Here is a 14,610-nt window from a genome sequence, read left to right on the forward strand (position 1 = left end):
CGCTATGCATTGCCACTGTACCACAGACATGCATACTGTGGATAAACAGGTATTAACACCCTTTCTGAAGCTCAGAAGGAAGGAAGTTCTACAGCACAGAGTCAGCCAAGAAAATCTCAAAAATATAACAGCCACATGAAAGGCAGAGTCCCAGGTCCCTGGATGTGGCCCACCCAGAACTCATAGATTAACCACAGCCTGACGGTGCTGGTGCTGTCGTCTCAAGAAATCCTGCAGGTCCACATGAAAGAATGGGGCACCTCCAAGACTAACTGAACATTCCCAGTTATCCTTGTTAACAGCTAAAGCTTTTGAAATTCTGTGTTTTGTTCAAGTGGCTTGTAAATGTTATTGTTATGTTTGTCTGGGAAAGGGCACATGATTCACAAGATAAACCTGAGATTTCAAATAGGAATCCATAGTGTGAAAAACACTGCTCTCTGCTGTGGCCTAAGTTCTTTGCAACAGAAGAATTTGCTTTAGTATTTTTCCATAGTCAAAAAGCCAATGAAAGCTACCTTCAAGAGAGACACTGACATGGTGTTGTGTTGTACAGAGGATCGTGTAATGCAAGGCTGAGCAATTAGTACTCAGACGCTGGATGATGGAGCAGACTTCTTTGACGCTGACTGATTTATGAACAGCACACACATGCCCCTTTCAGAAATACAAGCAGAGCAGTGAAAACGTGCTGGCAGAAAACAAAGATCAAAGAGACATTTTGCCCTCAATATACATACACTGTATCCATGTATATTGGATCCAACCTCTCTCTTTAAAATGTGACTCTCTTATAAATTCTCCAGCCCCTTAATTTTTTTTATTTATGCCTCTGAATTTCCTCCAATGTTTTATACTTTCCTGGTACCAAAGGAGCTCAAGAACCACCCCACTTAACTATCTCTTTTAACCAGAATCAGACCTTATATAGGAAAGCCCCCAGAAACATATAATAAATGCTTACATTTACTGTCCTCATCATAATGGTACCACACATCCTGATAGGAAAGGGGTAAGGCACAGGAAACTGTTAACTATAGCAAGCAAGAAGGGAGAGGCAGCCCATGACTCACCAAGACACAGAAACTGTAGCCAGGAGTTACAAAAGCTGCTCACTTGATTGGCCCCTGTAGAAGCCAAAATATACATAGCCAATTATAAATCCTCCTAACAATCCAATTATATCTGGTGTTATCTTGCCATGGTCAAAAAGGCTGCATGACCCTCCATTTACTCAGACATGCCAAATGGCTGATTCCTTAGCAAATTTAAGTATTCTACAGATGTAACGTAAGTAATGACAACATCACTGGTTACAACTGCAACATCATGAGTTCTACTATGGACAGATGTCAGAGAACAGGTACCATCCTAGACAAACCACTATTTAGAGGCAATCCAGTGTTTAGTGACTGGTATATGAGCAACACCTAACGGGGAAGGCATCATTTCCCATTTTCAATAGGGCATCAGTAAGCATCCAGTCTACACTACAGCAGTTAATAGGCCTGGGATTAAATTCATATGTCTTTTAAAAACAAAACCATTTCATTCTGTTCACAAAGCCTGTATGGCCACAGTGAAAAAGGGCTTGCAATTCCTACATGAAGTTAGCCAGTACAGCAATAAGCAGAGGAGAAGCATCAGATTCTTCAGGTAGAGGGGGGTGAAGGGCCAAGTGCCTTACAAAGTAAAAATCAATAAGATGTTTACAAGCAGCTGACAAGGCACATGGGTATCATTCAGGCTGACTTTAATGCAATGTCTCACTTCAGAATGGCTGTGGCTTCTCTCCACCGTATGTTGTAGTTTGTTCAGAGAGACCAACAAAGTGTCAGGAGTTTTAAAAAAATATATCTGTACCTGATTGATGTCATCTTAGAATACAGCAACCATCCAAACTATGGGCAAGGGTTAATTTTTATTAAATCTCAAAAAAGAAATGTGCAAAAGCAGCAAATTTTCACTTATGTGGATAAGGAGTTCCTCCCTCTGCTTCTCCCCTCCCTTTGTTTGCTTTGTCCTTGGATACTCTTCATTCCCAGCTGCTATCAGAAAGCATGGTCCATATCATCAGGTGTTGTCCTTCACTAACGCTATAAAGGCATGAACTAGTGCCACGGTCAGCTTTTGCACTGAACACAGAAGGCAACTGACATCCCCAGACCATGCTGCCTGCAACATTCAAACTGTGCTGTGGGATCTCACATGAGCACCTTCGAAGGATAACTGGTAAGTAGAACTCATCTTTTTCTATTAAACAGAGCATACAATATACAGTAAAAGATACCTCCTTTTAAAGTGTCAACAGGGAATAATTATTGTCCTTTTCTGAATGATTGTACAAGGCCACCACAGCAATTTGTGTCAAGCAGACTGGAATATCTCAGCCTTGTAGAAAATGGCAGCAGTCATCACTGTATAGACAGTGGGTATATATCATACATGCCAGAGTCGTATATTTATAAACATGCTGACAATTCTGTAGCCTGCATATTCTTCTTTTGCTATTTCATACTTAGGAAGGATTAAATTTTAATCTGCAGATGTTAGTAATTGATCTTTTCCTCTACACAAAATCTGACATATAAATTAGATCATAAAACATGGATACGTATACTGAGATAAAGTTGAAAACCATACGGAATCAAATTCCTAGTCAATACCATTTAGATCAGCTGAGGAACCTTTCATTCCTGAATCTGTTCTGAATCATGACTTCTACAGTCATTATATGTACAATAAACAACAGGTAGTCTTTTGCTGGGGAAGCAAGAAATATCTTCTGGTACAAAAAATTAACTTAAAAATGTTGGAAAATAAATATCAGCATCTGCTGAAATTCATCAACAGAAAACAAATCCTTTCAAGTCTAACAATTGTTGCAAGGGACAGTACACCAAGATGCCCAGGCTTTTGATTTTCCTTAGTGCAAGGTAACATGTTGCACTGTTCTGCAGAGCTACTGCTCCACTTTGAAGTAAGTGCAGCATGTTATAGCAGCATACCAGAAGAGGATGTATTTTGAGGGAAAAGTTACTAGGTTAATAGACAGTGATTAATAGGTTAGGTGAAGAACAAGGCAGCAAGGCAGTACTGTAGTGAAGTGAGGAAACTCAGTGAAATATGATGCAATAACTGAAGATAGATACTATTTAATGTGATAAATATTATATACTGCAGCTTTCATTACTTTATATTAAAGAGAAGTAAACTTCAGATATACTGAAAAAGTCACACTCCTTTCCATTGCCCACTGAATATATTTCTGTATATTCTTGACACCTATGGAATAATGCATTTTTTTTAGAAAAATGTAATGATTTTTTTTTTTGGTCAGTGGAAAGGGATTTCAGTGGACAAGGAAGACCAGTTTAGGACTTGCCTGCAATAGTCCTAGGGAATCCATCTGCACTTAATTCAGATGTAGAGAAAGACATTGCCTTTCCAGTCAATTATCAGGAGGAGAGCTGAAAGCCTGTGTCTGTGTATCAGTAGATAACCTGGAATGATAAAAACTATGGTGGATTCTCTATCACTTTGAATCATGACTGGATGTCTTTCTGAAAGATGTGTTAAGTTCAAATAGAAATTATGGGCTTGATGCAAAAATTATTAGAAGAGGTTCTCTGCTATGTCAGAGGTCAGAGTAGATCATTATAATAGTCTCTTCTAGCCTTAAATCATATGAATCTATCAATCTGATCTACATGTGCAAATTACTGGCAGTTTCTTGTCATTAAAAATATTGTCAGAGCAATTCCCATACTTTGTAGGATGACACTTCTCAAATTCCTGCATGTTCTCCTCACTTTTACTGTTGAAAGTTATTTGTAAACATAGATAAAGTAGCCTGAAGAGTTGAGATTATAGAAATAACCTTTTACCCCAAAGAAGAAATCCCACAGTATTGTATTAAGATGCTAAATAATTGTTTTGTAGTCTTTGAGCCTTTGTCCTATATTTGACTGCACATTACTCAGAGAAGTACCACATGGGCCAACTGCAAATGTGGGGACATTTTCATTTTAAAATGTCGCAACATCTGATACTCAGTATTTTCCCAAAAGAAATAGATAAAGCTGGTCACAAAACAGATTTTTTTTTTTAAATTATTTTTTGGTCAAAGATTTACATCTCTCTTCACTGAGAAACGTTGACACCATTTCAACCACCTTGGTAACTGGAATTCATCAACTTCTCCCCCTTTCAAAATAGTACCTGCTACTCTCCCATGGCCAGAACAAAATAACAAATCACACCCATGGTGTTTCTCATGCATGAATCAATATTCATTTTTGTCAAAGCACTAAGGCCTAAGGCAAACAAATGACTTGCCCAAGATCAGTCCATCAGTCAGTTAGCGAATGCCGTTGATCAGTATTGTTTTCACTTGCAGAACTCCACATCAGTCACCAAGCCAATGTGCCTTCCTGCTGAATGTGGTGCATTTAACAGCTTTCAGAGTGTGTTGCCGTTTGTCTCTTGTAGGCCTGAAAAAAACAGCTATGGCAGCTATTGGGCATGACCTGCAAGGAATTATGTTAAAAGGATCTCATTGTCTTCCTTCTAAACTTCCTGGCTATGTTCAGAGGTTAATGTGGAAAGATACTGGTAAGGGTTCTGTTTATCACTTCTATGGGATCATTCCTATTCCCAGGGGTTGCTCCATATTGCAAGTCTTGATAATTTATAGCAGTCTCAATATTGGCCATCAGTCACAAATTTTTGTAGTAACCGTGATCCTGAGATTTTCGTAGGGCAGACCAAACGAACCTATCAGAAATGAAGTCCAAAGCCTTTAAGTAAAGTCCATTTTACAGTGCTTTGTTATGTATATGGTGTCTTTTGGCATAAATAAATTACCAAGTGATTTAAAGAAGGACTCTGTTTTCCTCGTTCTTTAGAGCCCTTGCTTGATGTGAAATATGGTGTATATACGTAAAGCTGATAAAAAGCACCTATATAACTACATTACATTTCTACCTTATTGTTGTTGGGAGGCCATATTAAAAACATTGCTTTCAAGAATACTTTTCAGTTATTTCACACAACTAACTAAGCACTGGGGGTGGTTTTTAGCTACTTTTACCAAATGTAACCTCATCCACACTGCCTAACACAGCTGTATCGACTGAAACTGTGTTTATATATCATACTTAGAAGCATTTTTCAACATGGTGGAAACAGATGTAGATGCATCCTTTTGAGACATTTTGTCCAATCAAAGCTGCTGTAAAAGGAGCATTTGCTTTGACTTAAGGTGTTTTTGTTTTGTTTTTTGTACCGAGCAATTTTATGTCCACAAAGTTCAATTTTGTTGTGGAATGATGGGATGATGCTGAGGTGACTAAGTCATTCAGTATATTGTTGATGTCCATTTATTTGGATATTGTCAATGCTATTGCTAAAAAAGTGACAAAATCTTTTTTTCACAGTCTTTAAAAATGTCTTATTCTACAGCTGTGGTGTCATGACCATGACTTACAGCCTTCTAATAATATCAAAACAGACCTAAAAACCTAAGCTAGCAACAGGATGATTATCAGTATGTTAAACTGCAGATGGCTGCAACCAAAGATACAGATTTCCTCAATGTGTGAAAAATGTCACATACAGTATCTGATTCTGATCTACTTTATCAAGCTGAACTAGAGCTGAGCAATTCCAGTTTTGATCCCTTTCTATCTTTAGGGCATGATGTAATCCTATATGTAAGCAAATGAAGACCACAGATAACTACTATCTAATGGCATATAGACAAAAATAAGGATGATTTTCAGCATTCATGAATAATTCCTTTGTTGTTAATCCTGCAGCTGGGACTCAAGAATTTGGCACTGGCATCAGCTCTGACTGGTTTTCAAGCACAGAGCTGTCTTATGTGAATCAAGGAGAAGTTACCCTGCACAGGGCAATGGAGATATTGCAGCAGCAAAATGGTTGGCAGATGGAAACAAAGCAGGTAAAGTCCTAGCATTTGTTACCTTTGCTACTGTAGTCCAAAACACTTTTCTGATTAAGAAAACCTTGAGTGAGGGGGCAGGCTAGATGGAATCAGCTTCAGTCACTTCCCATTACTATTTTTAAGATCATCTTCAGCAATGCTTCCACCGCAGAAGCCCTTCAAGACCACAGGTCCAGTACTGAAAGAGCAACTGGAAAGAGAGATCAAAATGTCTGTGGCATTTCCATGTGTATGTTCATGGAAAAGATCACATCTAAATTTGATAGGGCAAAAGCTGTGCTTAAGTGAGGGTGTAATTGTCAGGGTAGATGATGTGTGTGAAGGATCTCAAGTGTGGGTAAATAATGAGTGTTTAAAAAAATTGTTCTATGTTACACTGAACACATAAGGAAACAGATGCATCTTCCAAGAAACAGTGTTAAGCACATGCCCACAAATTCATTAAATAAAGAGACAAGATGAAAAGGCTCTGAAGGGAAAGGCCAGGCAATCATGTACAAGGAAAGTTAATGTTGATGGTACTAAATTAACAGACACTAAAGCACTGATGTGTTTTGATTTTGTTATTTGTGTGTGTGTTTATTAAAATCTTTGATAGAACAGTTTAAGGTAGCTGGACTGAATGAATCCCTAGTGGTGAATATTAAAAAAAAATACCAATGACATGATTTAAGCGTAATGATCTGCAGCTATAAAGCAAAGAGTGATTAAAGAAAGGACCCACATCATTTATTTAAAAGGCTTCTCAGTGAGTAATTTGGTGCTCTTCTGTGAATGATCTGATGGGGAGCATGTTAAACATCATACTTGAGTCCTGAGATCTCTTATTTTCTTGTAGTGTCTCTACCTACATTCTTTTTATTAGGATCACAGCATTATGCTGTCTTTCTTGCCAGGGAAATGGAGATGCAGTGCTGAGTACAGTCATCCCACAGCTTGGCAAAGTCTTCCGAATGGACGGGGTGTTGGCTGTTCCAATGGACCAATTGTACCATGAGCTGTTTGAGAGCCTGGAGCGAATGCCTGAGTGGAACCCTACTCTCAGTCAAGTCAAGGTAAATGGAGAGATGGATCCATCTTTTGTACAGTCTTCGTTCTTCTCATTCACCGGTTCAAAAAGCCAACCCCAAACCTTCTATCTGTGTGTATTTACTCATATTTATAATAATGTTCTTGCAGTCCTTGCTACAATTTGAAGTCAACCAAACTGGTACTTGAATATAACTGAAGTGAAAACTTTCCACCAGTAAACCAGGTACATCCACCAGCTCAGGTCTCCTCTTCTCCGCCATTCCTTGCAGCCTCCTCCTCAACCCCTCCAATCCACTTTCAGTGCCGGATTAAAAAGATAAGCTTTGCAGTACATCCTAAAGCTCATCAGGCTGGACTATTTCCAGGCACTGGGCAGCGTATTCTAAAACCATGTGGGCTCCAGCACCTTGAGGTAGAAGTCAGCAGGGCTTCAGCTCAGCTGTGCAGTATGTCATGAGGGAAGCAGCTGTCTCTCAGGTAGGTCATTTCTGAGCCACTGAGAGCCTTGTGACACAAAAGGACCACTGAAAGCTTCACTCAGCAATCCACAGGCAGGCAATGCTGACTGTTGAGTACTAAGAGAATTTGCCTTTGGTTAAATACACCACACACCAAGGATAATATGAAACTAGATAGGATCCAATTGATCCTGCAGACAAATTTAAAAACAGGTGTATTAACAATAGGCATCATTCCCCCAACTGGTCAGGATATAATCTCACAGAAAGAAGATGCATTTTACCACACCTCCTTAAACAGTCATATGGCTTGTCTGTAGTTCTTTTTTCAGTGGTGCTTGGTTTCTAAGATTTTTCTGTGCTGCAGAATGACGATGTCACAGGGATAGAAAAGCCATTAAAGAAATTCTGAAGATGGAGTCAAGCCACTTAGAAACTGAAGTGAAGTGAAGCTTGATGCATACACCTACTGTACCTTTGAGAGAGCCCTGATGGGAAAATAAATTCAGAAAAGGCATTGAACTATTACCCAGGCATAGAATTTTGATAGAGAGGAAAGTTTGCATGAGAATAAGCTTAAGAAAACTTTTTTTATATTGGATACTAGAATAACTAAATAATTCCTCACTGTAGGAAACTAATATTACTATATTCATCATGGTCAAGTAAATTAATGAAGGGTTTGTGAGAACAGTAATGGCTTTCATAGAGAATGAGGGGGGTCATCCCCCTGCTGCATGTGATAAACAGTTAGTTTATTTGTATCCTATCAAGGAAAACAGGATTATTTGTATATGGAAGGAAGATGCTGTCATGATCTGCAACTTGTCAGTTGCCTACATAGACAGCATAATGGCAATATTTATTTATGGTCATCAAGTAGCCCAACCATCAACTAATTCGGATGCTAATTAACTAAGGGAACCAATGTATGCAAGGAGGTGCATCACAAAGACTCTGCTGTGTAAATCCCAAAGTTCACAGTCATACTGGGAAAGCACTTTTAAAGTACTGACAGTCCCTTGGAGGATGACTCTGACTATACAACCAAGACTTTTAAAGTTGTCTTCAGCTTGGAATACAGACAACCTGGCCACTTTTCTCCAGCAGCCTCAAATGTAATAGTCTTCTGAGATGAACCTCAAAGACCAAGGAGGTCAATCTCCATTTAGAGAGGATGAATAGTCAAACCTGCTGCAGTATGTCCCAGCTGGCTAATAGAGACCACAGCACTACCATTCATACCCTGGGACATTTTCTATGAATGTTCAGTTATCTTGAGAGCACAGTACTAGCAATGCCATAATGTGTGAGAGAGGCAAAGCACTGAGAATGGATTTTGTGGAAGGCACAGAAGTCCATGCACTAGGGCTAGGGTTTGAGTGCATTTTAGTCTAGAATGAACCCTTTGGGATTTTTTTGATTTGCCCTCTAATTTGTCATCTCCTGAGCTTATCAGGTTACTAATCAGGAATCCTTATAAACAGCTTTCCCCTTACAGCGCACGTCATATTCCTAGCTATCTTCCAAGCAGGTCACTGCAGTTGCACAGTACACTCTATCCACTTCAGCTTGTTTCCACTCATCTACTGCTATTTGATATTAAAAACATTCCTTTGCTTCCTTTAAATGAAATGATATCATGATAGATGTATCTAAACTGGCTGCCCAAGCCCTAACATTGTGCTAGCTAATCACATTTCTTCCTTGATCAATGAGGTACCAAACACTTCTCAGAGCCTCTAGAGCACATAACTCCTCTAATACCAGCAAACCCAGATGCTTGGGAGCACCTCCTTCTTTATAGTGTGCTGGGAAGATTATTTAATTATTCACAGCTGGATAATCAAGTACCCTGTCAGGCCTGCATTTGGAGTTTGCAGCTGCCCTTTTTCCTTTACTGAGGAAGATGGTATTAACCCCTACACTGCCTTGTTTGAGACTGGGTAATACTATCCCAGTTACACAGTCAATTTGGTGTAGACAAGGAAGGAAAAAATAGGAAATAAAGTCCAGCCTTCACCATTTTATATATAGCCTTGGATTTCTGCAACTTTAGAAAAGAATAGGAGGAAAGATTAAAACATTCCACATCTGCATCACAGAGAGGTAAGAGTGACATCACGCAGCTGTGGAAAGGTGTAGTCAAAGAGAATGAGCATTTGTTTCTGATACATGGGTGGCTGTTAGGAAATGTGCTACAGGAAGTGACATTAAGAGAAAAAAATAACTAATGGGTTCCTGGACTGTTGTTCATGGGGTACCATTTTCTCCTAGATTGCATGGTGTTTGCATTTTTTGATTTACAAGTTTCCCTCCAGCTCTTTGTGTTTTGTTCTGGCTCCAGATTCTACAAAGAATTGGGAAGGACACCCTGTTGACTCATGAAATTGCAAGTCAGAGCCCCGGGAACCTTGTTGGCCAAAGGGACTTTGTCAACATACGGCGCTGCTGGAAGCAAGAGACAGCAGTGTATTTGGTTGGCACTGCGGCCTACTCGGAGCTTATCCCATTGCAAGAGGAGCGAGTCAGGTAAAGACTGAATGAATGGTAATAGGGATGTGTGCCTCCACTATTCAGTAAAAACACTGAGCATGCAAGAGATGCATCTTCCCTACAGAGCTTTGGGCATGAAATGTCAGTAAAATGCAAGCACATGCGACATACATTTAAGGTCACAGACAAAAGACTTTTCTAAAAAGTTTAAATCCAACCATTGCAAGGTAGTTTCAGTGTTAAAAAACAGACCTTTCCTCTTATTTTGCCAAGGCAATCAGAAGCCCTGTTCTCATGTGTGCCCATAACAGACCCAGGCCTCAAGACAAAAGCAGCCTAAATTTGAGATAGGCCTGAAGATACTGAGTTCAGGAATTCAGCATTTTGGTGGCAAGGACAGGACAGGAAGAGAAATTTGGTGCAGATTGGGACAGATGTATCCTGCTGAGTCTGTTTTCTAACCTGTACAATTGATCCAGCCTCTCATTTGTCATGAACATGAAATTCACATAAAAGTAGGGGCCTGAAGTTATTATGATAGCTGTACAAGCATCCTCCTGAACCCATGCAGGGTCCCATTTGTAGCAAAGATGCAGAGTTCTGTCCACACAGACATCAGTGGCAGATTACAGTAATGTGACTAGTGAGATGAGAAGCTTGCTAAGGTTGAGAACAGGTACATGTTCAATTCAGTGGCCAGCCAAACTGTTTTTAGATTTCCAGAAATGTATTTTAATCAATTTTTACTTAATTAATCCCAAAGTATCTTACTAGATTGAGAAGGAGTGTCATGAAGAACATAGGTCATTTCATAGTTTCATAGGGGCTGGAAGGGAGTAATACAGAGTGACCAGCTTAACTAGTGCCACTCTGGAGTTGGTTAGAGGTGCTTCACTGTAGCCATCAGAAGGTCCAGGCTCTCACAGGAAATTATCTAAATTCCATTGTCTCCCTCCAACCACCAGGGCTGAGGCCACGCTCAGCTGCATCGTTCTGCAACCACTGGAAGAGAACCCAATGCAGACCCGCTTCACCTGGCTCTTGAGCATGGACCTTAAGGTAAGTTCAAGTCTCTTACCTAAGACTGATGAAGCTTATAAGATATAAGGTACTACATGGTACTTATCGGGAGAGAGAAGTGCAAGATGAGGAAGACATTGAAGCAATGATTTCTGGGAACTGGAGAATGGATTGTCATGACTAATGCCCAGGCAGTTAGTTACCTCAGGTGTCAGATGTCTCAGTGAGGCATCCCACTAACAACAGTAGATAGCAAGGCTGGTTATGCCCTCAGGCGGCCTAGCAAGGAGCATAGCACACTTTTCTCCGATATAATCTGGCCCAGAGGTTTGCCCTTTGTGGAAGGTCCAACTCTGGACTGACACAGGAGAAGGAGATGAGGGAAGAGAGATTGCAGCTTTGTTCTTCAGATTTGCTGTTTTGCAGATTTGCTCTTGGAGAAGAGGTCTGATCCCAGCTCCCTTTCCCTCCCTCCTCTGGTCCATGTTTGTATGGTTGCCCTGGGTGCTGCTGCAAAGGTGGGACCAAGCTGGTTCAGCATCTAGGAAAAGGGTCCTTCTACACCAGGTGTATTGTCCAAAGAGGGCATCAGGCTGTAAAATCCAGCACCCGCTTTCCATAGCAATTGATTCACTACAGCCATTCCTGAAATGAAGCGAGGCTCAACCCCTTGCCACTGAAATTTTCAGCCTTGCTTATTTAAAGGTGACACTGTTTTGTTTTTTTCTCAAAGGGATGGATCCCCAAGTCTGTTATCAATTATGTCCTGCCACAGTCACAAGCAGATTTTATCAAACACCTCCGCCAGCATCTCTCCATCTCAGCATGGCCCTGAGCTTCCAGGAGGATGGACTCCACCATGGTACTATGGTGCTGTAAGAGGAGAAGGAACTATCAGAAAGCATGGTGAAAGAGAAGGGTATCCATGGTGTTCTCTTGCTGCTACAGTCATGCAGGCATGACAGCTGAGGTGCAGAACTCTGAACCCGGTGACGAACATCCCAGTGTTTGGAAAGGACTCATCTCTGGGGTTTGGCTTTCAGCTGATAGCACAGCTCATATCCAACAGTTTACTTTGTGCCTCTCTACTTATAACAGTCTCCTCCACTACTTTTCTTGCAAGAATTTGGCCGGGCCATTCTGCCAGCAACAAACTTCTGTAGTCCCCCAGCCTCTGCAGTGAACATGGGCAATTTGGAAAGCAAAAGGGAGCTCAATTACCAGCGTGGTCTGTCCTGATTGGAAGCGGGGAAATGCTATCAAAGCAGTTTCTGCTGTTAAAGTACTGAAGTGGCATGTTCTAATCAAATTATAGAGGATGTGTTCAGGAACCCTAACTGATATCCCTGCCTGTCAGCTCACCACTGCTGATATTAATGATGGTGTCTGGCCCCCTCTTGTGAAACATCATCTCTTGCTGTACTGACCCATTGTAGAAGGGACAGCACGTCAAACACATTTAATACTTTTTCATATAAGCTTCCATTCCATACTTTCCCTCTGTTTCAATGTTTCCAGTTATTGTTCTCATTATTTACACTGTCATCATTTGTAAACACAGACTCTGGTTTTGTTTCTGGATTTATTTGTCAGTCACAGTTTCTTTAAAAAGACTAAACTGTTTTATTTTTCTGTATTTTGACAGAATCACAGATAGTTAAGGACACTTACCTCACCAGTCTGAGGCCCTGTTTTGATGGGCAGAAAGGGGTATTTTCATTTTATGCTGGCTCTCAGTTTGGCTTAATACAATTGGAAAGCCCACAGGAGGATGTAGAATAACATATCTAAAGCCACTTTAGCAATCTGTTGGTTGGCCAAGATGAAGTCCAGTGGCTTGCGTAAGAAACTTAAGAACTTAAGAAAAATTATCCAAATTAACTTTTCAAATAGATTAAACTGCATTAAACCTCTTTGTGGACATACTTATTCAAATTGAAAGTATTCTTAATTCAACTTCATTACATTTTCTTTAAAAGTAAATGATGTCTTAGCAAGGCCTCCTCATTTCAAGTAAGTGTCCATGGAGCGGCTAATCCCCTTAGAACCACATTTTTAGTACATTCAGATCAAGTATCCTGAGTGTCTCAGTGTTGGCAAACCTTAGTTGAAACATGATCAAGTAACAATTATTCAAAAGGATTATCCTCCCTTTTGAGAGCTTTTAAATTCTTGAAGTTAGGTCAATTGAATGGCTGAAAAACAACCCTTTCTGTCTACCACAGCAGAGTTCAGGGAATTACAGTGCAGAGAGAAAAGTGGGGATGCTGCACGCAAATCTAGAGATGCTTCAATTCCATCAAGGTGTTCCACTGACTACCTAATTTGTGTAAGAGTGGAGTTCAGGTCACCAGGTACCTATGTAGTGGGATTTCCTGGTAATTATCTGACCACATCTTTACAAGTAGAATAAACCCTACTAGCTACTTCAAAATAGTAGCTAAAAAGCAACGTGAACAATTGCCTTGGCTTTCTCACCAGGGTGCCTGTTTTAGAAATAGTGTTGCTTAGTTAAATTAATATTTTGCTTAACAGGATGAATCTGCACAAAACAGCAAAGCATAGTTAAAAACAAACATTGCAATAGTAAATCTGAATCCTTCTAGGCTGTGGGAAATGGCACTATTATAGCCATTTCAGCGTGACTGCTAATTTATCAGTTTGCATGTTTTTTTGCATGTCTTATTTTTGAGCAGGAATACCATCACAATGGCTATAAGTCTTGGTAAGAATCTGCCAGCTGCATACAAACATTACTAGTTGAAGTAAAATAAAGAAACAATGTGTGGTCTCCCTATGCCCAGGACTAATGGAATGTGCCTCTCATTTATACCCCAGTTTGGGGGGTGGGAGAGCAGGAAGGTTTGGTGAACATAATCCCCAATACGGACAAAGGCTTAATCTTTAGATGATACATTCCACTGAACCCTAAGTCCCTCTGTTGCTCCAGCTTTTTGGTAGCTCTGTTTCTTGTTATACTGCAGTTTTCAAATTTATTCGGAGGCTTGGTTCTCAGTTTGATGTCTCACTGAAACCCTGCAGCCGTGACATCTCCACATGCTTTGAAGCACTGATCTCAAAAATGTAGGTAGAAACCAACCTTTGACAAGAAAAAAGGTACTAATCATGCTGCTTCTCACCCCCAAGGCCTGGGCCTTTAGTCCCAGATGCCTGTATAGCACGTGTATGTTATGCAGGCAGAGGAACCACTATCAGAATACTCATCAGATGCACTTTACACAGACACAAGGCAGTGGAGAATCAGGATCAGAGCATCTTCCATGCAAGGGTCTTATATGCTAGAAAGAGGTGCAATGCATCTTTATAGCTGGACTTTTATTTCTTCTAACAATATGACTTCTCCCTTTATTCCTTCCCTCCCCTCCCCACTCTTTTCCTTATCATTCTTTTGGAGCTCAGAGTGAAAGCCACTTCCTGCACATTTATCCTCCACTGGATAATATACAAGAAGATAATTATGTAAGGGTCCTGTCCAGGGCCCCTGCAACCTCTCCACCCAGCATACAATAACCACGCACAGATCTTGGTACTTACATGATATATTTCCCTCCCACCCTCAAAAATAAACCAACAGAAAAGAGGGGGGTTGTGTGGATTTTTTACATTGTTAGAGTT

The 14,610-nt window shown here is 40.3% G+C and overlaps 1 protein-coding gene across 2 annotated transcripts; it reads left to right on the plus strand.

The window, feature by feature from the left end:
* The first annotated feature begins 431 nt into the window (after positions 1-431).
* LOC109312492 (steroidogenic acute regulatory protein, mitochondrial-like) lies at positions 432-14,610 on the plus strand. 2 transcript variants are annotated; one of them, XM_019538552.1, is made up of 7 exons: positions 432-2,232; positions 4,492-4,614; positions 5,820-5,965; positions 6,865-7,023; positions 9,806-9,990; positions 10,920-11,013; positions 11,708-14,610. In XM_019538552.1, the coding sequence occupies exons 1-7, from the start codon at positions 2,169-2,171 to the stop codon at positions 11,807-11,809; spliced, it is 873 nt and encodes a 290-aa protein (XP_019394097.1). In that variant the 5' UTR covers positions 432-2,168; the 3' UTR covers positions 11,810-14,610. The 2 variants fall into 2 exon arrangements, with proteins under 2 accessions (XP_019394097.1, XP_019394096.1); XM_019538551.1 differs by lacking the exon at positions 432-2,232 and having other exon boundaries at positions 3,511-4,614.

The sequence above is a fragment of the Crocodylus porosus genome, unplaced genomic scaffold (assembly GCF_001723895.1).
Source record: "Crocodylus porosus isolate Cpor-Errol unplaced genomic scaffold, CroPor_comp1, whole genome shotgun sequence".
NCBI lineage: Eukaryota > Metazoa > Chordata > Crocodylia > Crocodylidae > Crocodylus > Crocodylus porosus.